The sequence below is a fragment of the Oncorhynchus mykiss genome, chromosome 22 (genome assembly GCF_057628025.1).
Source record: "Oncorhynchus mykiss isolate SJ-2025 chromosome 22, ASM5762802v1, whole genome shotgun sequence".
Taxonomy (NCBI): domain Eukaryota; kingdom Metazoa; phylum Chordata; class Actinopteri; order Salmoniformes; family Salmonidae; genus Oncorhynchus; species Oncorhynchus mykiss.
This window is the reverse complement of record NC_143043.1, coordinates 22,469,269-22,495,854: the sequence shown is the minus strand read 5'-3', so window position 1 is coordinate 22,495,854 and position 26,586 is coordinate 22,469,269. Positions and strand designations below refer to the sequence as shown.

General features: G+C 40.9%; 1 protein-coding gene and 1 long non-coding RNA gene across 3 annotated transcripts in view; one reads left to right on the top strand and one right to left on the bottom strand.

Annotated features, from left to right (window-relative positions):
• LOC149972827 (uncharacterized) overlaps positions 1 to 13,008 on the top strand; it is a 96,719-nt gene extending 83,711 nt beyond the window's left edge. Inside the window, exon 3 of the long non-coding RNA XR_016490570.1 lies at positions 12,937 to 13,008. This is a non-coding gene — a long non-coding RNA (uncharacterized LOC149972827). The remainder of the gene's footprint in view (positions 1 to 12,936) is intronic.
• The window catches only part of ift54 (intraflagellar transport 54), a 51,658-nt gene that overhangs the window by 19,472 nt on the left and 5,600 nt on the right, over positions 1 to 26,586 (bottom strand). Inside the window, exons 2-14 of one of the 2 annotated variants that reach the window (XM_021579251.3) lie at positions 23,195 to 23,263; positions 19,686 to 19,847; positions 18,738 to 18,866; positions 18,048 to 18,473; positions 17,879 to 17,953; positions 7,171 to 7,194; positions 6,922 to 7,000; positions 6,768 to 6,785; positions 6,476 to 6,560; positions 4,311 to 4,403; positions 3,577 to 3,715; positions 2,009 to 2,045; positions 1,775 to 1,851 (exon numbers count right to left, since the gene is read on the bottom strand). In XM_021579251.3, the coding sequence (XP_021434926.2) occupies positions 1,775 to 1,851; positions 2,009 to 2,045; positions 3,577 to 3,715; positions 4,311 to 4,403; positions 6,476 to 6,560; positions 6,768 to 6,785; positions 6,922 to 7,000; positions 7,171 to 7,194; positions 17,879 to 17,953; positions 18,048 to 18,473; positions 18,738 to 18,866; positions 19,686 to 19,847; positions 23,195 to 23,263 (1,413 nt within the window). The remainder of the gene's footprint in view (positions 1 to 1,774; positions 1,852 to 2,008; positions 2,046 to 3,576; positions 3,716 to 4,310; positions 4,404 to 6,475; positions 6,561 to 6,767; positions 6,786 to 6,921; positions 7,001 to 7,170; positions 7,195 to 17,878; positions 17,954 to 18,047; positions 18,474 to 18,737; positions 18,867 to 19,685; positions 19,848 to 23,194; positions 23,264 to 26,586) is intronic. The other variant, XM_021579252.3, reaches the window with a different exon arrangement.

Below are 26,586 nucleotides of genomic sequence, written 5' to 3'. Positions count from 1 at the left end.
GGTTCTCACCCCCTTACATAGACATACACAGCAATTATGACAACTTTCGGAGGACGCCCTCCAACCTATCAGAGTTCGTGCAGCATGAACTGATATGTTGTCCACCCAATCAAATGATCAGATAATGAATCTATTACTGAAAGGATTCTAGTAGCCATGTTGACTATGACGTTAGCTAATATGGTGACAACGATGCAGGCTGTTTGTAGCAGTTAAAGGTTATGATATGAAGGTTTGGCTTGGAAAGTTTGTTGTACACTGAAGTCCACAAGCGAAGTGAAAAAGTGAGAGGAGGAAAGCGCGTAGAGGCGAGAAGGAATTATGTGATCATGCTGTTTATATGTGGCTGCTATGAAAGTGAGCTGTGTTTGCGTGTGATCAGGGGTGTATTCATTCTGAGCCGACTCTGTTGAAAAACGTTTCTTAAAAACGGAAGCAAACAGAACCAAAAAGGGATAAACATATCTGAATTTGTCCAATATAAACTCTCATTTGCAACTGTTGGACTAATGATTACACCCTAGATCAGCTAGATGCAGGCAAGAGTGTGCAAGGCAGTATTGAATGGCACGGTCATCCTTGATTATTCAAATTTTTCTCGCGACCTGTTGTAAACTTTAATTCATAGGGTAGGTTGTAGAAACCTGATGATGGGTGTAGGGAAAATTTGAGCATCATGTAGCTAAATTGAGCTGGGTGAATGGAATATGAATGACAGTGATCCAATATGCTGTAATAGAAATAAGGCCATGCTCATAATAGAAAAAAATAAAATAATAACATATATATAAGTAAATATTAATAATATATAAAAAAATAAGAAAAAGAGTCATCTGCCCTCATCTTAAACGGCATCGACCGCCACTGCTATGGGCAATCACATTGCTCTCTATTCACTAATGGACATACATCTTGTGATGTATTTAAATGATGGCTTACCCCTCATTACCCTCACTTGCATCTTACAGCAAACTATCATCGCCGACCATCCACCTCCCCCAGCTTAAGGCTGTCATCAAAACCTCTTTCTCCCAGCTGGTGAGTTTCGATGCTAGCTGCCCAGCATAGGGCTGGCTACCTGCCATCCCGGCATCTGGCCATGGGGGCCGTTTATTGGAGACAAGGCCATCTCTCAAACAATTTACTAAACTTTCAAATTTGCATTTTCGTTTCAGTTGTTCATTCAGTTAAGTCTGTGTTCACTTCAAGTAAACATTTTTACTGCACTGGGCCTTTAAATCGATGCAGCTCATTCAAATCCATTTTCCATGATAAATTATACAATTCGGTCAGTATGGGAAAAATAAATATATAAATATACTTTCAAACTGGTTGTTGTGACATGGCGCTAGATAAGCCTAATTTAGATAGATTTTCGCAACACTTTCTCAGCCAATAACACTTACAAAGCACAAAATGTGAAACGAGTGCATTAAATTAGTACACAAAGGGTTGAGACATCTCGCTGATGCAATCAACCCACTTTATGTTGTTGTTTCTTGAGCTCCACTGAAGTGATCAAGATTTTCAATAGGTTTGTGCAATTACACTTCACTCCATTTGCGATATGCTTTCTTTAGCTAATAGACTGTATGCTTTCGGTTTTGTAACCCCACATCCCTAAGGTACTGAATTTCCAGAAATAACAGTTTGTACGCTGATTGAGAGATACGGAAACATCTAGAACTGAGTCACAGGAGAGGAATGAGAGTTGTCAGTCGTTATGGCATCATTGCATTGCCCTCTAGTGGAGATCAAGATCACTACATCTTACCTGGTCTTTGGACTTTGGAGATGATGGTGATGTTTCAAAGTCTTTCTTGGTTTCAAGGATTTTTTTCACCAGCCCACCTGTGGATAAACAAGGTGCAGGAGTTTTAAAAGTGTTGGTAATTTACAGTCCCAATTGATATAAACCAAGTTGTAGAAATACGTACTAAAATTCTTAGCACCTACAAGATCAAATTAAGTGATTGTTTGATTGTGATTTTACAAGCAAATTGCTTACCATGCTTCTCATCGCCTTGAAGTCCCACTGAAGGATCCTGTAGAGAACAAAATAGTGGCGTAACAATTAAAAATATTTAGAATGAACAATGCTGATGCCCTCTTCTCTTGATTGCAACTTATAATAGATATCCATTTTAGGGCCTGAAATATGTTTCTATATGTTTCACTTCCAACATTGAACCATGAGAGCTAGGGCCTGGATGTGCAAAAACTAATAGAGGTATGGCATTCTCAAATCTATTTTTCATAACGTAACGGAAGTTTAGATACACTTAGGTTGGAGTCATTAAAACTCGTATTTCAACCACTCCACAAATTTCTTGTTAACAAACTATAGTTTGGCATGTCGGTTAGGACATCTACTTTGTGCATGACAAGTCATTTTTCCAACAATTGTTTACAGACAGATTATTTCACTTATAATTCCAGTGGGTCAGACGTTTACATACACTAAGTTGTCTGTGCCTTTAAACAACTTGGATAATTCCAGAAAATGATGTCAAGGCTTTAGAAGCTTTTGATAGGCTAATTGATATCATTTGAGTCAATTGGAGGTGTACCTGTGGATGTATTTCAAGGCCTACCTCCAAACTCAGTGCCTCTTTGCTTGACATCATGGGAAAATCAAAAGAAATCAGCCAAGACCTCAGAAAAAATGTGTATACCTCCACAAGTCTGGTTCATCCTTGGGAGCAATTTGCAAACACCTGAAGCTACCACCTTCATTTGTACAAACAATAGTACGCAAGTATAAACACCATGGGACCATGCAGACTTCATTCCACTCAGGAAAGGAGAGGCGTTCTGTCTCCTAGAGACGAACGTACTTTGGTGCGAAAAGTGCAAATCAATCCCAGAACAACAACAAAGGTATCTATAGCCACATTAAAACGAGTCCTATATCAACATAACCTAAAAGGCCGCTCAGCAAGGAAGAAGCCACTGCTCCAAAACCGCCATAACAAAGCCAGACTACGGCTACATGAGGACAAAGATCATACTTTTTGGAGTAATGTCCTCTGGTCTGATGAAACAAAAATAGAACTGTTTGGCCATAATGACCATCGTTATGTTTGGAGAAAAAATGGGGAAGCTTGCAAGCCGAAGAACACCATTCCAACTGTGAAGCACGGGGGTGGAAGCATCATGTTGTGGGGGTGCTTTGCTGCAGGAGGGACTGGTGCACTTCACGAAATAGATGGCATCATGAGTCTGGAAAATGATGTGGATATATTGAAGCAACATCTCAAGACAGTCAGGAAGTTAAAGCTTGGTCGCAAATGGCCGAAACGTTTGACCCAAGTTAAGCAATTTAAAGGCAATGCTACCAAATACTTATTGAGTGTATGTAAACTTCTGACCCACTGGGAATGTGATGAAAGAAATAAAAGCTGAAATAAATCACTCTCTCTCCTACTTTTCTGAAATTTCACATTCTTAAAATAAAGTGGTGATCCTAACTGACCTAAGACAGGGAATTTTTACTAGGATTAAATGTCAGGAATTACGAAAAACTGAGTTTAAATGTAAGTAAACTTCCGACTTCAACTGTATGTGCTCCCTCACCATCTCCATGTCAGGCATGTCGGGGGGAGGAGGAGCAGCCTCCTGAACCACAAACTGCTCATCTTCATCCTCCTCTTCATCCTCAGAGAGCTTCTTCCCCTCCATTATGACAGCCGCCGGGGGCTTGGCACTGGTCAGCCTGCAACACACACACAGGGCTTAGAGGGGGCAATGGAGCAAAGCACATACAGTGGGGCAAAAAAGTATTTAGTCAGCCACCAATTGTGCAAGTTCTCCCACTTAAAAAGATGAGAGAGGCCTGTAATTTTCATCATAGGTGCACTTCAACTATGACAGACAAAATGATTTTTTAAAAAATCCAGAAAATCACATTGTGGGATTTTTAATGAATTTATTTACAAATTATGGTGGAAAATAAGTATTTGGTCAATAACAAAAGTTTCTCAATACTTTGTTATATACCCTTTGTTGGCAGTGACAGAGGTCAAACGTTTTCTGTAAGTCTTCACAAGGTTTTCACAAACTGTTGCTGGTATTTTGGCCCATTCCTCCATGCATAATTTTCTCGGGCCCGGGTTCAGTTGCTAAACATTGTGAAACTTTGCAGATAGAAATGTCATGGAATAGAGCTGACGTGAGTCCTAAATCTACATGTTTTCGCTAAATCATACATTTTGAAAAGTTCCAAAATGTGACCTGAATGCAGTGCTGCTATGCTGACAACTGTATCATTCATAGTGACACAGGAAGTAAAAAGTATGAAGGGAGGTCACCGTTCGGCCGGGGTCACGTCAGCATAGCTCTCCTGCCTCTTGAACCGAGGAGGGGCGGGCCGTGCGCTGTTGGGCCGAGGTATCCTTCGGTTGCTGGTTGGGAAGAGGAGAAAGTCAAGCCACACTAATGAATGATCAGCCACAGTCAGAGTAATGGGGAATATTTAAGATTAATAAAGTTCATATTTAGTTAAGAGTAAATAACACAACGCTTAGCATATTTATATATTTTCCCTTTCTGTAACACACATTTCAATTGTTCTATTTGTGACACGGGTTGATGGTCACTTGACTCTAGACTGTTATGGATTAAACTCATTCTGTCGATAGTGATTGACGTCAGGCTGACGGTACACTTAACAGACGGCACACTGATATTATATTGATGACCTTATGAACATTGTTTGATTCTGTAGCAGCTGGCAAAGTCACAGTCTTTTGTTGTGGCTTTGTACAAGCCTCTCTGGGTGGTATTTACAGAACATTTGGTACTGTGTGATTAGAGGGCCCGTTAGACATTTTCTATGCTGGAGGGTGTTTTCCATGTTGCAACTTGTATTAAACCAACTTGATTCATGATAGACCATATATCCTCTACTGCTCTCCTTTCTGTTCACCTGGAAATTCCTTTAACAGTCAGTAAACCCCACTCTCCCTCACCAATATCCACCAATATTATACATAGCAGGGTCTCTCAAAGCTGATCATGGGGACACACTGTATATGCTGTACTGTACTCGAATTGAGCATCAATTCAACACCAGGAATTAGCCATCAGATTGGTTGGTTCAGAAGAACCATTTAACCAAGAAACTCTGGGAATCACGTCTTCAAAGAATCACAGATATTCAAAGCCAGATAGATAGAATCAGGACAGTGTGAAAAGTTACTGCATTTAGTTAGAACAATTATTCACATACTAGCCAGTTCATTCAGTCTAATTGGAGTAGCTGGTTGTAGTGAGAACATGAAAATAAGAGTGGTCCCCAGAACGAGAGTTGAGAAACCCTACTCTATTGGGACCTCAATTGCAACACTAACCATTCAGTCAGTCACTCAGTCTACCATGGGATAGCATGTGTTTGATGTTACGCTGAGAAGAATGTAATTGAGAGTGGGGACTAGCAGAGCAATTTGTTGTAGTGTAAAAGAGAGAGAAAGTGGCTAATCAAATGTAATGAGGGGGTTGAGAATACACAGGGTGCGTCCCAAATGACACCCTATTCACTGGATTTAGTGCACTACTTTTGACCTGGGCACTCTGTAGGGAATAGGGTGCCATTTGGGACACAGCCAGTGTTAAGTGCGCCCGTTGAGTGCGGCGGGTTGATCAAAAAGGAGAAAGTGGAGGGTTTGCATCAGTGAATGGAGTTTTGTTTTTGTAGCATGTTTCGAAACTCTTTCTATCCCACAGAGAAGAAATTGGCCAAAACTTCAGTTTTAAGCAGTGAGGTTATGGGAGAGACCATTTCAATTGTTGCTGACTGTGCAAATTGAGCGGTGCCCTCAACAGGGCATACAATTAACACTTGACAAATGTGGGTAGTAAGGGCACATGTGCAAGTTGTGATGTAAAGCAGAGAAATGCTGCAGTAGCTATTTTCAAAGTATTTCTGCCGTTTTGTTTCATAACTGCAAAACCGCATAGCTGGGGAGCTGTGCGCAGGGGGTTAAGTGCAGATAGATTTATTTTTTGGAGGCGCTGCACACAGGCTTAACAGTTGGTCTAATTTACTCGAAAGTCTACAAAAGTAAGACTGTCCTCATATTTCTTGACTATTTCAAATGTTTTGTTCATAAGCTCGGTTGTTTTTCCATGTTTGATTGAGTCTGCTGCTTCAACTGATAAAGAGACGCATCTACTACTAGTCAGTTCCAAAATCTAATTTTGTCTCATCTGATATTTTGGATAAAATGAAATTACTTTCTTACCAATACATTTCTTGTTTTAGAAACATTACAAAGCATGGTCATCTGTTTTTTTTATTTATTATGTTTTTTAAATGTAATTATGGAAAAAAATATATATATATTTTTGCTGGTAAATGTTTTTTATTTTTTAATCGACCTGAAACAGTGGCTGGTTTACCAAAAATAAAAATGTTAGGCCATGGCCCTCAAACCCTGCTAATTTGCTTAAATCATCTGTCAAACGCCACACAGACCTGTGGGCCATGTGGGCTGGCACTGCGTCTGTGGCATCGCCGTTCTCCAGGGGGACCGGCCTCTCTGCCAACGGAGTGTCTCCATCTACAACAACACAAGGTGATGCTGACATGAGAACTCACATCTTTCATTGGAACTTACAATCAATGGACTTGAAAGCAAGAAATGCTGATGGCTAAGGCTTATAGAACAGAGACACATAAAAAATGTCCACCCTGGATCACTAAATGAAAAAGACACCAGCGCCATCTACTGAGAGATGGTATAGGTGCAGTGAGAGAAATTACTCACCTCCTTCACCGTCAGACTCTTCCGGAAAAGAGGCGACAAAAAAAGTATTAGATTTTTTTTCTTCTCTCTACTCATATTATTGTGTAAACAGAAGTATGACTTTAGTGAAAGGCTAGAAAGCTGGGATATTTGAGAGGAGCAGAGAGGTTTTTACCTTGTTGGGCTCCTGCTTTGGGCATGCGCCTCTGCCCCTTAGCAGATGAAGGCCGGGGTATTCTGGCTGGACTGTCAGACTGAGGAGAGGAGGAGAGAAGGGAAGAGAGATGGAGGAGGAGAGTAGAAGAGAGGATGACTGAATAAGTGTCCCCCATTCATGTTTATGAGTGCACACACACTTATAAACATGCAGGGTCATTCTTAGAAAAAGGACATAGGCAGCCCCGTTTTGAAAATAAGAGGTTACCTGCTTGTCTGTGACTTCTGCGGCCTATAAAAAAAACAGAAAACACAGGGTAAACATTTGATTAGGAATTTAATCCAGGCGTGTCCGAAACTTCCACCAAACGGCGCTACAATGGAAGTAAAGCAGTAGGAAACCAAGCTCCTATGATAAATGGCATAGCACTATTTCCAAAGCATGGCCAGCTACGATAGGCAACGGAAAACACTCATACCGTACTACCCAGTTTACCCTTCCCAGTTCTATGCTTTATAGCTCTAGCGAGCTAGACTAGGGAGCATTAGGCTAGAAGGCCACGGAAGAGATACCTCTTCAGCTGTATCAACAGGTTCCAGTGGAAGCTTCCAGTGGTAAAGGAGCACAGAAATCAACCATTATCACACTGATAGCACCACAGAAATAGCCTACATAAGTATAATATAATATTCTCGAATATGTAAAAAGCCAAATGTGTCTATTTCTAAGGATGGCAATTTCGTCCTGGTCTATGGCCATGCGGTACTAGCACGAGTGGTCTATGGTAGCTAAGTCAAATCTGTCACACAACTAAAGCACATTCAACATCAGTTCATGAATGTGGTGAGAGTCTATAGCCGTCTGAGAAAATGTGGAGACTTCTTTATCCATCTCTGGTGGTTTAACCTCCTGGTTTTACTGAATGAAGAGTGCTGTAGATTACAGCAGTTTTTGAAAAATTTGGATCAAAAACCTATATATGCAATTTAGCAGACACTTTTATCCAAAGTGACTTACAGTCATGCGTGCATACATTTTACGTATGGGTGGTCACAGGAATCGAACCTAATACCCTGGCGTTACAAGCACCATGTTCTACTAACTGAGCTACAATGGACCACAATCCTAATCTGATGTATTCTATCCTAGCAACAAGCAAAGCTGAAGAGCCCTTGAAATGAAGCAAGCGAGCGAATTAGCATCCACTAACACAAAACCAGACAGAGCAATTACAGCAAAGATTGATACAAATAAATGCATCAAATTTGATTTGTCACGCTTCGTAAACAACAGTGAAATGCCTACTTATGGGCCATTCCCAACAACGCAGAGAAAAACAATAGAAAAATAATAACAAGGAATAAACATATATATAACTTGGCTATATACACAGGGTACTAGTGCAGAGTCGATGTGCAGGGGTACAAGGTAATTGAGGTAGATATGTACATATAGGTAGGGTTAGTGACAACGGGATAGATAATAAAACAGTAGCAGCAGCATAAGTGAGGAGTCAAAAAAAGTTAGTGACAAAAAGGGTCAACGTAGATAGTCTGGGTAGTTATTTGGTTAAATATGTAGCAGTCTTATGGCTTGGGGGTTCTGTTCGATCCAGACTTGGTGCATCGGTATTGCTTGTCGTGCAGTGTTTAGGGATTTCCTGGCACCGCCTGATATAGTGGTTTTGGATGGTAGGGAGATTGGTCCCAATGTACTGGGCCGTACACACTACCCTATGTAGTGCAGTTTCCGTGATTGCCAGTCCAGTTGCTCTCAATGGTGCAGCTGTATAACTTAAGGATCTGAGGGCCCATGCCAAATATTTTCAGACTCCTGAGGGGGAAGAGGCGTTGTCGTGCCTTTCTTCACGACTGTGTTGGTGCGTGTGGACCATGTTTATTCCTTAGTAATGTTGACACTGAGGATATTGATGCTCTCTACCCGCTCTACTACAGCCCCGTCGATATGGATGGGGGCATGCTCAGTATGCATGTCAAACTGCCATTCTTTAAAATCAGTTTTCCGTTAAAACGATAAGAAATATTCCTAACATTCCATGTGAATTCACAATGCAGAATATGGTCATATTGCGTTTGAATGCTAGGAGGCAATGAAGTACTATCGTCCGCAGTCATAATTACAATAGGCAATCGGTATACTGACATACTGAGAGCAATGAAACAAATGACCCTGTCTTAAATGCAACCAATAGCATAGGCCAATGAAAAGAGTGGAGACACAGATTGCACAATGAGGAAATGACAGAAATTGTATTTTAAAATATTGTGAAAGGCCTTTTAGCTGTGGCCTGCTGTTCATTGACAGCCACAACTAATCAGCTGTTTGATATGTTGCGCGTGCTGCCTGACTGTAGGCCTACCCGCTCGTGATGTGATACAACACAATCCACAACAATTTTTTTAAATAAGCAATTGATCCTCTCCGGGTAAAATTATGCTCTCTGGTGTAGTAATTTCAATGAATTAATTCATTTCTGTACAGACATGAGTCAATTAATTATATAACATGGTACATTTATTTCAATTTACCTGCAGAACCTCCAGCACCCTTCCTGCGGCTGTTTTCTTCCATGCGCTGTGCTCTCCCAAAGGCCAAATAAATCCACACTTACTATTAATTATAAATTCAATGAATAGTGGTCAGTAACCCCATAGGAGGTTATTGCGTATGTGAATCATTTCACTAAGTCAATGAACAAGTGATTATCAAATCATTTATTTATCCTGTTTAGCCAATAGTGGTTTTAGCCATACTGTTATAAATTCAAAAAGGCACTTGCACATCTGAGCTATCTTTTTTGCAGGTGCATGGCATTAGTTGAATAAAATGAGAAAAAAGTTGAAACCCGCACACTGCTCTTGATAGTATCACTGCTCCTTAATAAGCTTTACGTATTGGACTCAAGACCTTCGTCAGAGCTTTTGTGAGTTATCTTTAAATTAGCCACATTTAAAAAATCCCAAAGGTTCTGACGAAGGCCGTGAAGCCGATAAGGTATCTTCAAAAGCGAATTTAAGTAGGACCATCCGGTTGCTCTGCTCAAACCATCGTATTACGCTACTCTCATCACCCTATTGGGGAACCTTCAATACGGCTGGCTAGTCGATCCAGGGCGAATGGAGGGAAAATCAGAACGGTTCAGGACTACCCGACAAGTCACCGAATAACAGACAACTATGAAGAAGGACAAATGGAGACAAGATGCTTGAACCATTTTGGACAATCAGGGCCTTACAAGCGTGCCGCAAAAAGGCCCAACCCCCTTTCCAAGGCTGGCCCGTTTACCGAGAGATCCCTGGCAAACCCAGGCATTTCACGTCAATACACTCATGATTTCTTGCTCAAAGTGGGCGGCGGTTCGTGTGCAAATATATGGTTATTGTAGGTGAGAGTAGCTTTTGAATGTGGCAATGTTGTGTCTCTGTCGTTCTCTCCATCTCTTCTTTAACAAGTATCCATGTTGTCATTCCACTAGGGACCTGTTTTCAGCATATTACATCTCCAGTCAATAACCGGTGCAGTGTGTGTGTTTATCCTGTGTTCCCATTTAATTAGTTGGTAAATAAATCATTCAACCAATTTGTGTAGTACCGGATCACAAGTAAGGCTTGGTTTTTGCAGATGCATGAAGGCTGTTCAGAATGGTGATATGATACGAGGTTATGGTTAATAAGTTGACTGTTCACAAATAGGTAAAGACCTTCTAGAGTTTCATTTTGGAGATGGTAACTCTTTAAAGAACTGCTCTCATGGTGCCCCAGATCCTAATGAGTTAAGGGTTACATGATTAATTTAAAAATAGGGTAACAATTAAATATATAGTTGATCTAATTAACTGTCTTCAGATTAACCTGACACATGCTGAAAACAGGAAAGGGCCTTCCCCAAACTGTTGCCACAAAGTTGGAATCACAGAATCGTCTAGAAGGTCAATGTATGCTGTAGTGTTAAGATTTCCCTTCACTGGAACTAAGGGGCCTAACCCGAACCATGAAAAAACATCCCCAGACAATTATTCCTACTCCATCAAACTTTAAAGTTGGCAGTATTCATTGGTGCATCCGCCAAACCCAGATTTGTCCTGAGAACATGTTTCCACTGCTCCAGAGTCCAATGGCGGCAAGCTTTATACCACTCCAGCTGTCGCTTGGCATTGCGCATGGTGATCTTAGGCTTGTGTGCGGCTGCTCGTTCTTGTGCCGATGTTGCTTCCAGAGGCAGTTTGGAACTCGGTAATAAGTGTTGGAACCGAGACTAGTCAAAGTCCAGACCTAAATGTGATTGAGATGTTATAGCAGGGACAAAAATTAGCAGGTCATGCTTGAAAACCCATAAATGTTGCTGAGTTGAAGCAGTTGTGCATGGAAGAGTGGGCCAAAATTCCTCCGCAGTGATGTTAGAGACTGATCAACAACCACAGGAAGTGTTTGGTTGCAGTTAAAAGGTGGCACAACAAGTTATTTATTGACTGTAATAATAAAATACTTTCTCATACAGGGGCATTGGGTTTTGCACAACTTTGTTTATTAGATACTTATTTCATGTAAGACATTTTTGTGTTAGTTGTTCACTCAGGTTCCCTTTATCTAATATTAGGTTTTGGTTGAAGATCTGATAACCTTCAGTGTAACAAAAAATAATTAAAAAAACTATTTAAATCAGAACAGGGGCAAATACTTTGTCATGACCCTGTATCTCCGACTAACGCTATAGCATTTTAGCATAAGTATTTGATGATAATGATGGGGACCTGTTCGTCGTAGTTTGTTTATAACAGCACTGTGATTTACATTAAAAACACTTTTTTGGTTTGGGACTTTTTAAATAACATTAACAATCCCAACTTCGTTTAAACATTTTTACGTTCACACCCCTAATGCATGCATGTGCAGTGCCTTCGGAAAGTATTCAGACCTTTTGACTTTTTCCACAATGGATTAAATAAAACTAATTCCTCAGCAAGCTATACACAAGACCCCCTAATGACAAAGTGACATTTTAGCAAATGTATTAAAAATAACAAATAAATAAGGTATTTCTAGATAAGTATTCAAACCCTTTGCTATGCGACTCGAAATTGACCTCCGGTGCACCCTGTTTCAATTGATTATCATTGAGATGTTTCTACAACTTGACTGGAGTCCACCTGTGGTAAATTCAAATGATTGGACATGATTTGGGAAGGCACACACCTGTCTATTTAAAGTCCCACAGTTGACAGTGCATGTCAGAGCATAAACTATGAGGTTGAAGGAATTCCGAGAGGATTGTGTCGAGGCACAGACCTGGGGAAGGGTAACAAGACATTTCCGCAGCATTGAAGGTCCCCAAGAACACAGTGGCCTCCATCATTCTGAAAAGGAAGAGGTTTGGAACCACTAGGACTCTTCCTTGAGCTTGCCGCCCGGCCAAACTGAGCAATCGGGGGCGAAGGATTTGGTCAGGGAGGTGACCAAGAACCCAATGGTCACTCTGACAGAGCTCCAGAGTTCCTCTGTGGAGATGGGAGAACCTTCAAGAAGGACAACAATCTTTGCAGCACTCCACCAATCAGGCCTTTATGGTAGAGTGGCCAGACAGAAGCCACTCCTCAGTAAAAGGCACATGACAACCTGCTTGGAGTTGTCCAAAATGCACCTAAATACTCTCAGGTCTGATCAAACCAAGATTGAACTATTTGGCCTGAATGCCAAGCGTCACGTCTGGAGGAAACCTGGCACCATCCCTACGGTGAAGCATGGTGGTGGCAGCATCATGTTGTGAGGTTCTTTTTCAGCGGCAGGGACTGGGAGACTAGTCAAGATTGAGGCAAAGATGAACGGAGCAAAATACACAGAAATCCTTGATGAAAACCTGCTCCGGAGCGCTTAGGACCTGAACTGGGGCAAAGGTTCACCTTTCAACAGGACAACGACCCTAAGCACACAGCCAAGACAACGCAGGAGTGGCTTCGGGACAAGTCTCAATTTCCTTGAGTGGCCCAGCCAGAGCCCCGATTTAACAGCTCTGGAGAGACCTGAAAATAGCTGTATAGCAACACTTCCCATCCAACCTGACAGAGCTTGATAGGATCTGCAGAGAAGAATGGGAGAAACTCCCCAACTACATGTGTCTCAAGCTTGTAGCATCATACCCAATAATTTGGGATACTTATTTAAATGTGGTATTTCGGTTTATTTTTTATTTATTTAATAAATTAGACCTGTTTTTGCTTTGTTATTATGGGGTATTGTGTGTAGATTGATGGGGGAGGGACAGTTTTAGAATAAGGCTGTAACGTAATACGGAACCGTATTCTTTGTATTTTGGTTATCAGTAAAAAAAACTCAGCAGGCTTAACTTGCCGACTGCCATAAAATGCCACAAATTGTTTGTCTTTCACTGAAACAATGGAGAGGAACCAAAAATATCAGTTTCAGGCTACTAGAATTCTTTGCAGTTTGGTTGTATTCATTTTTTTTATTTGATCACCTACCCAAATGGGGCAAGCTCAGAACAGGCTCAACAATCTCAGAGAAGGCTCAACAATCTCAGAGAAGGCTCAACAATCTCAGAGAAGGCTCAACAATCTCAGAGCAGGCTCAACAATCTCAGAGCAGGCTCAACTTGCACGACTGCTCAGATTTGGGCACTGATGAACACCTAAATTGGAACGCATTAGCTGTACAGTAACATGCAATACATGATGTCAGAGTTGTGTCTCTTCGCTTCGCAGTGATCTATGGGTTTTGATTGACAGTCGTTGTGAAATTGAGCACCCCACGTGAAAAGTGACCCACATCGCTCCTGCTAATTGGGCAACCTTTACAAATGTTTTGTTGTCTGAGTGAGGCAAATGCTGTAAATTAGGAGGACTATGGATTTTGAAAGATGAGACATTGAGGATTATAATAAATACTGCTTTGACTTCACATTTCCATATCATAAAACTCATAAATGTCATATACAGTGTCAACGTTTGTGATCACGATGTTTGATGTACAGTTACAAGATGACATTGCGTCATACCCTGGGTTGTTCTGAACAGAAAGAAAGAGCCTAAGAGTCTATTGTGAAGAAAATATTCAGTGGTACACGCACTTGAATGCACTCATGACTAGGGCTGTTGACCGTATTACCGCCACACGGGCAGTCATGAGTCATGACTGCAGTAAAAAATGTGTTAGTAGTACCCAACTCGCTAACAATCATCAGGTCACTAATGGCCTGGTATTCAGGACTCCATTGTCCCTCTATCCACTCCGACATCAATGCAAACGCATTCAAAAATCCCAAGCATTTATCATCAAAACAGTATGTGCTTTTAAAACTCACTGTGATTGATCAATTTGAAGAAAGAAGTTCAACAATAGGTTGAAACGGAGTTTAAAACATGGTCCTTGTGGATGTTGTTTCAAAGCCTAACAGAACGAAATGGACAGATCTTTCTGAGGTGATAATTCAAAAACACCCTTATGCATATTAGAGATGATGCATAACCATATATATATATATATATATATATATATATATATATATATATATATATATATATATACAGTGCCTTGCGAAAGTATTCGGCCCCCTTGAACTTTGCGACCTTTTGCCACATTTCAGGCTTCAAACATAAAGATATAAAACTGTATTTTTTTGTGAAGAATCAACAACAAGTGGGACACAATCATGAAGTGGAACGACATTTATTGGATATTTCAAACTTTTTAAACAAATCAAAAACTGAAAAATTGGGCGTGCAAAATTATTCAGCCCCCTTAAGTTAATACTTTGTAGCGCCTCCTTTTGCTGCGATTACAGCTGTAAGTCGCTTGGGGTATGTCTATCAGTTTTGCACATCGAGAGACTGAAATTTTTTCCCATTCCTCCTTGCAAAACAGCTCGAGCTCAGTGAGGTTGGATGGAGAGCATTTGTGAACAGCAGTTTTCAGTTCTTTCCACAGATTCTCGATTGGATTCAGGTCTGGACTTTGACTTGGCCATTCTAACACCTGGACATGTTTATTTTTGAACCATTCCATTGTAGATTTTGCTTTATGTTTTGGATCATTGTCTTGTTGGAAGACAACTCTCCGTCCCAGTCTCAGGTCTTTTGCAGACTCCATCAGGTTTTCTTCCAGAATGGTCCTGTATTTGGCTCCATCCATCTTCCCATCAATTTTAACCATCTTCCCTGTCCCTGCTGAAGAAAAGCAGGCCCAAACCAAGATGCTGCCACCACCATGTTTGACAGTGGGGATGGTGTGTTCAGTGTGATGAGCTGTGTTGCTTTTACGCCAAACATAACGTTTTGCATTGTTGCCAAAAAGTTCAATTTTGGTTTCATCTGACCAGAGCACCTTCTTCCACATGTTTGGTGTGTCTCCCAGGTGGCTCGTGGCAAAGTTTAACCGACACTTTTTATGGATATCTTTAAGAAATGGCTTTCTTCTTGCCACTCTTCCATAAAGGCCAGATTTGTGCAATATACGACTGATTGTTGTCCTATGGACAGAGTCTCCCACCTCAGCTGTAGATCTCTGCAGTTCATCCAGAGTGATCATGGGCCTCTTGGCTGCATCTCTGATCAGTCTTCTCCTTGTATGAGCTGAAAGTTTAGAGGGACGGCCAGGTCTTGGTAGATTTGCAGTGGTCTGATACTCCTTCCATTTCAATATTATCGCTTGCACAGTGCCCCTTGGGATGTTTAAAGCTTGGGAAATATTTTTGTATCCAAATCCGGCTTTAAACTTCTTCACAACAGTATCTCGGACCTGCCTGGTGTGTTCTTTGTTCTTCATGATGCTCTCTGCGCTTTTAATGGACCTCTGAGACTATCACAGTGCAGGTGCATTTATACGGAGACTTGATTACACACAGGTGGATTGTATTTATCATCATTAGTCATTTAGGTCAACATTGGATCATTCAGAGATCCTCACTGAACTTCTGGAGAGAGTTTGCTGCACTGAAAGTAAAGAGGCTGAATAATTTTGCACGGCCAATTTTTCAGTTTTTGATTTGTTAAAAAAGTTTGAAATATCCAATAAATGTCGTTCCACTTCATGATTGTGTCCCACTTGTTGTTGATTCTTCACAAAAAAATACAGTTTTATATCTTTATGTTTGAAGCCTGAAATGTGGCAAAAGGTCGCAAAGTTAAAGGGGGCCGAATACTTTCGCAAGGCACTGTATATATATATATATGAGCCCGAAAAAAATCCTGAATGAAAATAATGATTGTGCCGTTATACAATACATAACCAACCGTATATTACACATGGCAGAAAAATATTTTTTTAAATACTGATTTAAGATATCTTTGGTACAGTTGGTTTAGCCTAAATTAAACTCATTCAGATTTATCCCAACAATTATAGTGAATTTGTTTTAGATTTTGAATAGCCTAGTAATAGGACTTTTTTTCCCTTCACAATTACGACTGGCACATTACCTTTAGCTACAGATTATCTCACCACATCTCTTCTACTCTCTCCTTCATTCCTTTCTTCAGCACGCAGAGAGAGGGGCTGTCAGCAGCTTTTATTTTTCTTAAGTTTAAACTAGACAAGTCAGTTAAGAACAAATTCTTATTTGGAAATGATGGCCTACCGCGGCCAAACCCTAGCCCGGACGACGCTGGGCCAACTGTGCGCCACCCTATGGGACTCCGAATCACGGCCGGTTGTGATACAGCCTGGAATCAAACCAGGGTCTGTAGTGACGCCTCTAGCACTGAGATGCAGTGCCTTAGACCGCTGCGCCACTCGGGAGCTTAATGAAATATGTTTAGTTGTGAATACATGTTATGATCGTTGTTCCCGAACAGATTTCACTTGGTTTCCCAAATTAAGCACTGGGTAGCTGCAGGAACAGGGTTGGAGAGCCCATGGCATACAGAGTTTGGGTGGAATATCACCTGTGGCACAGCGAAATTACCGGAGTAGCCTACTCAACATGAGCGAAAAACGTCCCGGCGGGAAAGTGGCCTCTATTCACCATTCCAGTGCATATGGACTACATGTCTTTTTTTTTCTCTTAACTGTTTGATAACGGGCCACATTAAATCAAAACTAACTTTACATATTAATAAAAACAAGATTAAATTGAGAAGTCTGATGGATGAAAATATGATCACTTGATGAGAGAACAGCATGTGCAGCCTGAGGCAAGGAACAGAGCGCAAGCTTTTTTGTTGTTGAGACTTTTAAATCATCAATAGCCTATAGGATGCATCATGCAGCCCATATATATATATATATATATATATATATATATATATATATATATATATATATATACATATTTACATATATTTTTTTTTTTTTCTAGGGCATTCCAAGGTGTCTATCATTCACTGAAGTTGCCAAATAACTAAATCTAGCATATAGAAAGAACCTGTTTCAAATGATCACTTCATATGCGTGCACCCTCGCTCCAGAATGGGAAAATTATCCATTCTATTTCACTCAGTTCAATGATATTGTCCTTACTATAAAATCATATAATATAAAATAATGGCACAGGACTTATAAGCATATCTTGTCTACTAAATGAACAAGCCTACAGCCTATGGCACGGTGCATCACCAGATTACAGTAGGCCAACTCATATTCTGTTCCTCTGAAATACATTTCCATATCATAATGTTTCTTTAGACCTGCCTAAAATAAAGAATTAATTTAATTGGGACGGTGTATATTCAATAGATTCACTAGAATGTTTTAAATGTAGATGTTCCAAAGGTGCTCATCAGAGGCTTGTATGCAGCTTGTATGAGTGGTGCTATCCATATTCATCTTAACTAACATTCAATTACCCTGAGACCGGCAGCATGAGACAAGCAGCCTTTTGCATGACAATAACCGTCTGACAAAAAGTAATGAACACTGCAACCCTACTCATGACTCCTTTCTACACACACCCAAAATCATGACTGACAATAGTAGATACTGCTCATTGGAGAGAGGGGAGAGCTTACCGCTGGTTCAGGTTTGGTCGTTTTACTGGGCTCCTCTGGATGTGGTCGGTGTTTTGACTCCTCTGACGCTCTGGCCTAAAAACACACACACACGGATCTCATAGTGTTGCTACTGTTACGTTAAGGATTTAAAACGGGACAAAGCCATGGAATGACTGACATGCGCTACCTTTTTGTCCCCTTTCTCTGGCACTTTGGTCTTCTCCTCCCCCTGTTTGTGTCTGGTCTCTCTCGCCTTCTCCCTTTCTCCCTTCTCTCGCCGTTTATCCCTGTCTCCATCTTCCTCCCTATTTCGGTCTCTCGCTCTGTGTGTCTCCTTGTCTTTGCTCTTCTCTCCGCCTCTGTCCTTCTCCCTCTCCTTGTCTCGTTCCCCGTCTTTCTCTCTTCTCTTGTCTTTGTCCCTCTCTCGGTCCCGGCTCTTGTCCTTGTCGCGGTCTTTGGTCCGGTCTCGTTCGCGGGCCTTCTCCGACCGCTCTCCCTTGGGGTGGGGCTCCTTCTCCTTGTTGCCTCGCCTGTCCTCCTGCTCTTTGGGCTGGTCCGGGTCCTTCTTCTCCCGGCCTCCACCGACGCTGTGCTCTCGTATCTCCTTCCTCTCCTGGGGAGACACACACACACTTGCATTGTCACCATCCCCGCCAGCCTCAACACATTGTGGTAAAATAAACAGTCACAGCAGTACGGCCCCTGTATGACTAGTCTAGATGCAGTTAGAGGTTAAAGTTGAAAAGAGAAATCGGTTTTTGAATGACAGAAACTAGTGGTGACAGATATCCATGTCTGGCATTCTCATCCATAGAATTAGAATGGTCTGAGGGGATAAGTCTTGTCCACTCGATGAGCTCTAGGTGTCTGGTCTCACCTCTCGGTCTCTGTGGCGCTCTCGTCCCTCCCGGTTCTCCTTATCCTGGGAACGGGAGGTGCTGGCCTTCCCTTTGGGGTCCAGCTTGTCCCCCGCCAGCACCCGCTTCACTGCCTCCTCACTGGACAGCTATGGACAACATGACACAGGGGACCGTCATGATCATTAACTCACATTCTAACATACTGTGTGAATTTTCATGAAGTTTGTTTATTAGATTTTAATTTTCTGTATTGTAATTTAAATTTTTTGTATTGTATGGGGAGTGCAGATTACTAGCACACATCAATCTTTATCCAGAATAACATGCACACCGATCTGTCAATAATGAATTTAATTACATTTTTTAAAGACCTATGTAGCAAACATTCTTCAGCCATTAGAGTACAACAATACATCAACTATTGAGGATTAAAAACACAAAGTCTACAGACTTAATTCCATTGTGGTCCTTACAATCAATGCGGTGTATGCTAGCTACTCGATTAATCTACATGTGTATGAACAGTCTGCTACAATGAAACCTCAGGGAGGCATGGCAGAGTTCCCCTGAGCTCGAAGCCCTTTATCTACACTGGCTGGGTCCAATTAAAATGTACTAGAATGATCCTCTTCAGACCCAGGAGCTCCAATAGTGTGTGTAAACATGCATGACCTTTATCTGGATTACTCTGTTTTAATGTTGATGTGTGACATGTACGCCAGAAACGACCAAGGTATTTGCAGCAAGAATTAGCCCATCTTGTGTTCTTTACAATGTCTGGGAGAAGTGCCCTCTCCTGTCTATGTAAAATGTATTTGTTACAGTATGTTGCTTAGGCCCTTTTGTGGACCGTGTGTGTGTTGGGGTGTGTGTGTGTGTGTGTGTGTGTGTGTGTGTGTGTGTGTGTGTGTGTGTGTGTGTGTGTGTGTGTGTACATGAACATGGATCATTCCAGGCAGACAGACCTTGTTGAGGCAGCACTTGGCTATAGCCTGCAGCAGCTCATTGGTCTTCTCGGGCTCGTGGCCGGCTACGATGCGTGCCGGCTTGGCCGACAGGGGCTCGCCGCTCACCAGCATTACCACGTCCATGGCCTTCTGCAGGAACGCCATCTTAGCATCCTTATCCTGCAGGAGAGAGAGAGAGAGGTAGAAAGGGATTGAAAGGTCTTAAAGTTGTTCCCAGTCCATCATCCAACGGGAATGTTTTTTTTCCCTCTGAGGTTAGCATAACAAAACCGCTGAGTAGGTCTGACGCAATTACCGTATAAAACGACTGTTATGGATGAAGACAGTCATGAAAATAAACGTCAGAACCGTTTAAGAAAACTTTTTTTAATAGAACGGGCTTGGAACCGCTAACCCTAGCAATTTGACTGGCAAACTAATGGGTACACTCGCAATGGCTGCCTGGTATTGTGACGCAATCATTTCCATGGTAATGTAGAATGTTCAATCAAATGATGGTAGCGCTTTGCATTTTCAACCCGTATACAGGTAGGAGTGTAGTGGCTGTACAGTTACATACTATACATGACGTCAGAGCTCAGCGTCTCCGCTTCACAGCTCTGTATGGATTTTGACAGACAGACCATCTGAATTTGAGCACCACTTGCGACAAGAAGCTTCCCGAATCCCTCCCGCTACCTGGGCAACTTTAGCAAATTTTTTGTTTTCTGAGTGAGGGGAAAGGCTGTAAATTACGAGGACTCAGTATATGAGTCCGCTTTGATGTCATACAAGCAAGCCAAACACCTGCGAGTCCAAATGGGCACTTCACAGCTCCATATCATAAAACTGATGTAATACTTTATACAGTGTCAAAGTTTATGATCACTATGCTTGATGTAGAGTTAGTCACAAGATACCCTGGGTTGTCCTGAACAGAATGAGCCCGTTTGTTGTACTGTGTAGAAAATTTGCTTCGGACCACACATCTAAATGCACTCATGTCTCCATTCTATACACAAACCAAAACTACAAAATTGGCTTCTCTGAATTGCCTTGTGAAAGCCTAGCACTAAGATCATACTTTATAGTTTAGCTAGTTATGCTGGCAATAGAACAAGCTTTCAAATTATGCCCGTTTTTTTGGATTGCATCAACAAGAGTAATTGTGTAAAGGTGGGTACACTGGGCTGTGTTCCAAACAACAACATAAAAAAACGACAAGTGTGCTTGATCGAGTTCCTCAAAAGGTATATGAGAGCAAAAAATGTTTTAATTAATAAATAGATTACATTTGTACATTTAAAATTGTTTTTTAAATCACCTTATAGTTGAAGACTCTTCTTTGAGTCATAAAAGTACATTGAAATTACTTAGGAACTGTGCACACTTTGGAAAGGAATGTGGCAACTTGCAAACACCACTTACACCTATCGATCCCTCAAACCCGTGTCAATCTTTTGTCTTATGTTGCACATACCCCACATTTTTCAAGAACATTCTTATTATGTTACTGAAATCCAGATCTCGTTATCAACAAATGCGGAAAAAAGTACTAAATGTAAATTGCACATAAAATCAACAGCGTAATGTTTGGATTTAGTCTTGTGAACTGTCCTCAGCTTGTAATAATTTCCCCGTAAATCGCCAAAATGCTCCCTTTTAATTGCTACCATGGTTAAGCATATGCATTCCATATTTCTTCTGTAAGAAATATTTCATTTTAGCCCAATCCATGTAGGGTAATTCCCACAGGGAAGGGGTTAACTGATGTGACTCATGCAATGGAGTGTATTTTTTATAATGTCAGTTTAGTTGAAACAACAAATCACAGAACATGGGTATGCTTCCTGCTTTGGGTACACTCGCCAGTCCTCCATTATGCCATCCTTGACTTGAATATGGGGACACCCGTTCTATGCATTCTATTCCTATGGCAGCAAAGTATTTGCCATTCAAATTGTTATTCCGATTATAGTTAGGAGAAAAAAAAAAAAGTGGGCGCTGCTCTCGGATCGGCTTTCTCAATTCAAATTTTTCCTTAACATTAGAATTATTTCATAACACTGATGACGGATCAGCTCCTAGACAGAAAGCATTCTAATGCTTACCCAATAAAAACGCTATAAAATCATAGATTTGGCACATCATTGCGCACGTCAGGCTACACATCATGAAATATATTGAGACAAATTCCAGACAGTAGCCTACATATTAGCAAATAGAACTCGATTAAACATGAAATGTATTTCAATACTGTTTATATTTTAATGTAGCCATCCTGGTTTTCATTTGAAGCATATTTTGTTTGTATATGTCGTTTGTTTGCATCAACTGCAAAGACATTGGCAACTTTGTATTTCTAGGCAACTTTGTGCTGAAGTTATATCGGCGGTCAGAGAGAGATGGATAAAACGTGTGTTCCTTTGTTTAGCGGAGATCTTCTGTGTATAAAGTGCTTCTAACGACACACTTCGGTGTTCTACGGGTGATCTGAGGCAGGCGTTAGATTATGAGCGTCCTGGTCCTGGCCAATTACCGTGATTAAAAATTCCATGACCGCAACAGCCCTACTGCTGAGACTTGGTTCTTTACATCATTTTCTCAAGTGCGCCCTCCATTGATATCATTGTACACAAGACTACTGGAGAGTTCATGCAGACTTGTGTGTGTGTGAGAAACCAAACAATATGAAGTACCCCTTTCCACCATGTGCACTTGAGGGAAATCTCAACCTTTTCTAGTTACACACTGACACACAACGGAACTATGGGTGTTACACTGTAGAGACAGCCTATTCCAAAACGGTGTCCTCATCTGTGATCTGTTCCCAGAAAGGCACAGTTGAGACTACAACCTAAGCTCCATGCCAACAGTGTAACATTACGCTGGCCACTAAAGTAACCTGGGCTTAGTGATAACTGATATCAAGCAGGGTGCTCTGTTATCACCGTTCAGCCCCCGAGCTCTCCAGAACCTGGATTTCACAACACAGCTGACATTTAAAGGCTTGAGAGAAAGAGCAGTGGACGAGCCAGAGCAAAGAGTGTCTCTTTCATAGAATTAGGAATAAGAATAGTAGAACGAACATGAACATTCTTAAGACAAATGAAGGTCAGCCATTTTGGTCAGGGAGTTGGTCAACCATGGTTTGCCAGTGCTGTGATAGAGTGTAAAATTATGAATTTGAAGAATTTATCTGCCCTGTACGTTTATTAGCTAGCTACCCAGAAAGTTTTATTTCCATAAATCTTTCTAAATAACTGCCAATACGCCAACATTTCATTCAAACACAGCCATACACTGGATAGGACTTAGACAAGTTGTAAATGCAACAAACAAAAAAAAAAATATATAATAGCACTCACAGCTTTACAAAATAATTTAGCTTCTGTTAGCTTAGCTGACACGTAGTACAACAATATTACATTTCTACATATTCATAGGCAGGGGGCCTATTGCAACAATCTGTTCTGGAGTTTCACAAATAGCCTCCATCAAGTGATCAAATGGAGGAAATGTCTTACCTTCACATTGTCTGACTTCATCTCTGACTCTACATAGAGTCCCTTCATGAAGCCAGTGGTCCGGATCACCTGTAGGAGAGAGGATAGAATGCTTTGCAGGGATTGACGTTAAGGGTTGGTCTATTGTCAGGGGCGTGAAGTGAACTGAGCAGTCAGGCAGGTTGCGCCTGCTCTCAAGTAGTGGCAGGTTAATTTTTTTAAACTCATATCCAGAAACACTCTTTTTATCCAGAAACACTCTTTCTGGTTGGTTCATCCAAGTGAAAGATGGCCAATTTATGGCAGCTGGACAAGTGGAGCCTGCTCAGCGGTTGCACCATTATGATTTTAAAGACAATTCCAGTAGCCTAACACAGGGGCTATTTATTTACTGCTACACTCAGAAGTGTAAGTTTTGGTCAACACAGTAGAGCGCTAGCCACTAGGCCTATGTCCTATTTTAACAAGCAGGAGTCAACTTCAATACAATTAGCTTAACTTCGATTCAGTGGGGGAAAACACTTGGATAATCAGTACAATGGAGTCACGCTTGCTAACACACTTAATCAAATATGTATGAGCATATACTGAAAGGTGAAACAAACTGAACTGAAGGAGGAGTTAGAAAGAGGCAACAAACCGATTGAAATGGGGATTGAAATGGGGTTAAAGAGTGTACTCAACTCAGCTGCTTGTGGGAAGAACACGTGGCCAAAAGCAACTACCCTGAATTACCTATGACCTCACACTGGCTCAGAGAGTGTGTTGTGTCCAGGTGATGTAGTTTTGTAAAGGCTGCTCTGCCTGGATATTCTTTGCTCTACCTGGATATTATTTGCTGAGCCTGGTATAGCCTGTGGCACAGACCCAGCCACTAGCAAACCCTCTACCAGGGAAGCCTTTTGGGTCATTCCAGGGTTCTCGCCAAAGAATGTAAAACAAATATATATTGAATTTCTTTATTTTATTTATTTACAAACACTGAATTACTCTTGCCTGGCGCCCAATATCGAGACTACGGCTTAGGACACAAACAAGTACAACAAGTCCTGCTACAACTTCTGCAGAGCCATCAAAGAAGCAGAAGGACAATGTGACAGACTCAGAGCTAGAAAATTATATCACACACACACACGTGTACATATATATATGTATATATATATATATATATATATATATATATATGTATATGTACATACATACATACATACACAGTTGAAGTCGGAAATTTACATACACCTTAGCCAAATACATTTAAACTCAGATTCACAATTCCTGACATTTAATCCTAGTAAAAATTCCCTGTCTTTGGTCAGTTAGGATCACCACTTTATTTTAAGAATGTGAAATGTCAGAATACTAGTGGAGTGATTTATTTCAGGTTTTATTTATTTCATCACATTCGTAGTGGGTCAGAAGTTTACATACACTCAATTAGTATTTGGTAGCATTGTCTTTAAATTGTTTAACTTGGGCCAAACGTTTCGGGTAGCCTTCCACAAGCTTCGCACAATAAGTTGGGCGAATTCTGGCCCATTCATCCTGACAGAGCTGGTGTAACAGAGTCAGGTTTGTAGGCCTCCTTGCTCGCACACGCCTTTTCAGTTCTGCCCACACATTTCCTATTGGATTGAGGTCAGAGCTTTGTGATGGCCACTCCAATACCTTGACTTTGTTGTCCTTAAGCCATTTTGCCACAACTTTGGAAGTATGCTTGGGGTCAATGCCCATTTGGAAGACCCATTTGCGACCAAGCTTTAACTTCCTGACTGATGTCTTGAGATTTGCTTCAATATATCTACATCATTTTCCAGCCTCATGATGCCATCTATTTTGTGAAGTGCACCAGTCCCTGCTGCAGCAAAGCAACCCCACAACATGATGCTGGGATGTTGGGATGTTGGGATGGTGTTCTTCGGCTTGCAAGCCTCCCACTTTCTCCTCCAAATATAACGATGGTCATTATGGCCAAACAGTTCTATTTTTATTTTTTTTCATCAGACCAGAGGACATTTCTCCAAAAAGTACAATCTTTGTCCTCATGTGCAGTTGCAAACCGTAGTCTGGCTTTTTTTATGGCGGTTTTGGAGCAGTGGCTTCTTCCTTGCTGAGCAGCCTGTCAGGTTATGTCGAAATAGGACCCGTTTTAATGTGGATATAGATACTTCTGTACCCGTTTTATCCAGCATCTTCACAAGGTCCTTTGTTGTTGTTCTGGGATTGATTAGCACTTTTTGCACCAAAGTACGTTCATCTCTAGGAGACAGAAGGCGAATCCTTCCTGAGCGGTATGACGTCTGCGTGGTCCCATGGTGTTTATACTTGCATACTATTCTTTGTACAGAAGAACGTGGTACCTTCAGGCGTTTGGAAATTGCTCCCAAGGATGAACCAGACTTGTGGAGGTCTACAAATGTTTTTCTGAGGTCTTTTGGTTTTCCCATGATGTCAAGCAAAGAGGCACTGAGTTTGAAGGTAGGCCTTGAAATACATCCACAGGTACACCTCCAATTGACTCAAATGATGTCAATTAGCCTATCAGAAGCTTCTAAAGCCATGACATAATTTTCTGGACTTTTCCAAGCTGTATAAATGCACCGTCAACTTAAGTTTATATAAACATCTGACCCAATGGAATTGTGATACAGTGATTTAAGTGAAATAATCTGTCTGTAAACAATTGCTGGAAAAAAAGTACTTGTGTTATGCAAAGTAGATGTCCTAACCGACTTGCCAAAACTATAGTTTGTTAACAAGAAATTTGTGGAGTGGTTGAAAAACGAGTTTTAATGACTCCAACTAAAAGTGTATGTGAACTTCAGACTTCAACTGTGTGTATATATACACAGCGGGGCAAAAAGGTATTTAGTCAGCCACCAATTGCGCACGTTCTCCCACTTAAAAAGATGAGAAGCCTGTAATTTTCATCATAGGTACACTTCAACTATGACAGACAAAATGAGAAAAAAAATCCAGAAAATCACATTGTAGGATTTTTAATGAATTTATTTGCAGATTATGGTGGAAAATAAGTATTTGGTCACCTACAAACAAGCAAGATTTCTGTCTCTCACAGACCTGTAACAACTTCTTTACGAGTAAATACATTTTGAATAATTTTGCACGCCCAATTTTTCAGTTTTTGATTTGTTAAAAAAGTTTGAAATATCCAATAAATGTCGTTCCACTTCATGATTGTGTCCCACTTGTTGTTGATTCTTCACAAAAAAATACAGTTTTATATCTTTATGTTTGAAGCCTGAAATGTGGCAAAAGGTCGCAAAGTTCAAGGGGGCCGAATACTTTCGCAAGGCACTGTGTGTGTGTGTATATATATATATATATATATATATATATATATCATACACTGTAGTTGAGGAGCAATGGGAAAGTCATTCTAAAAGTTGATAAAC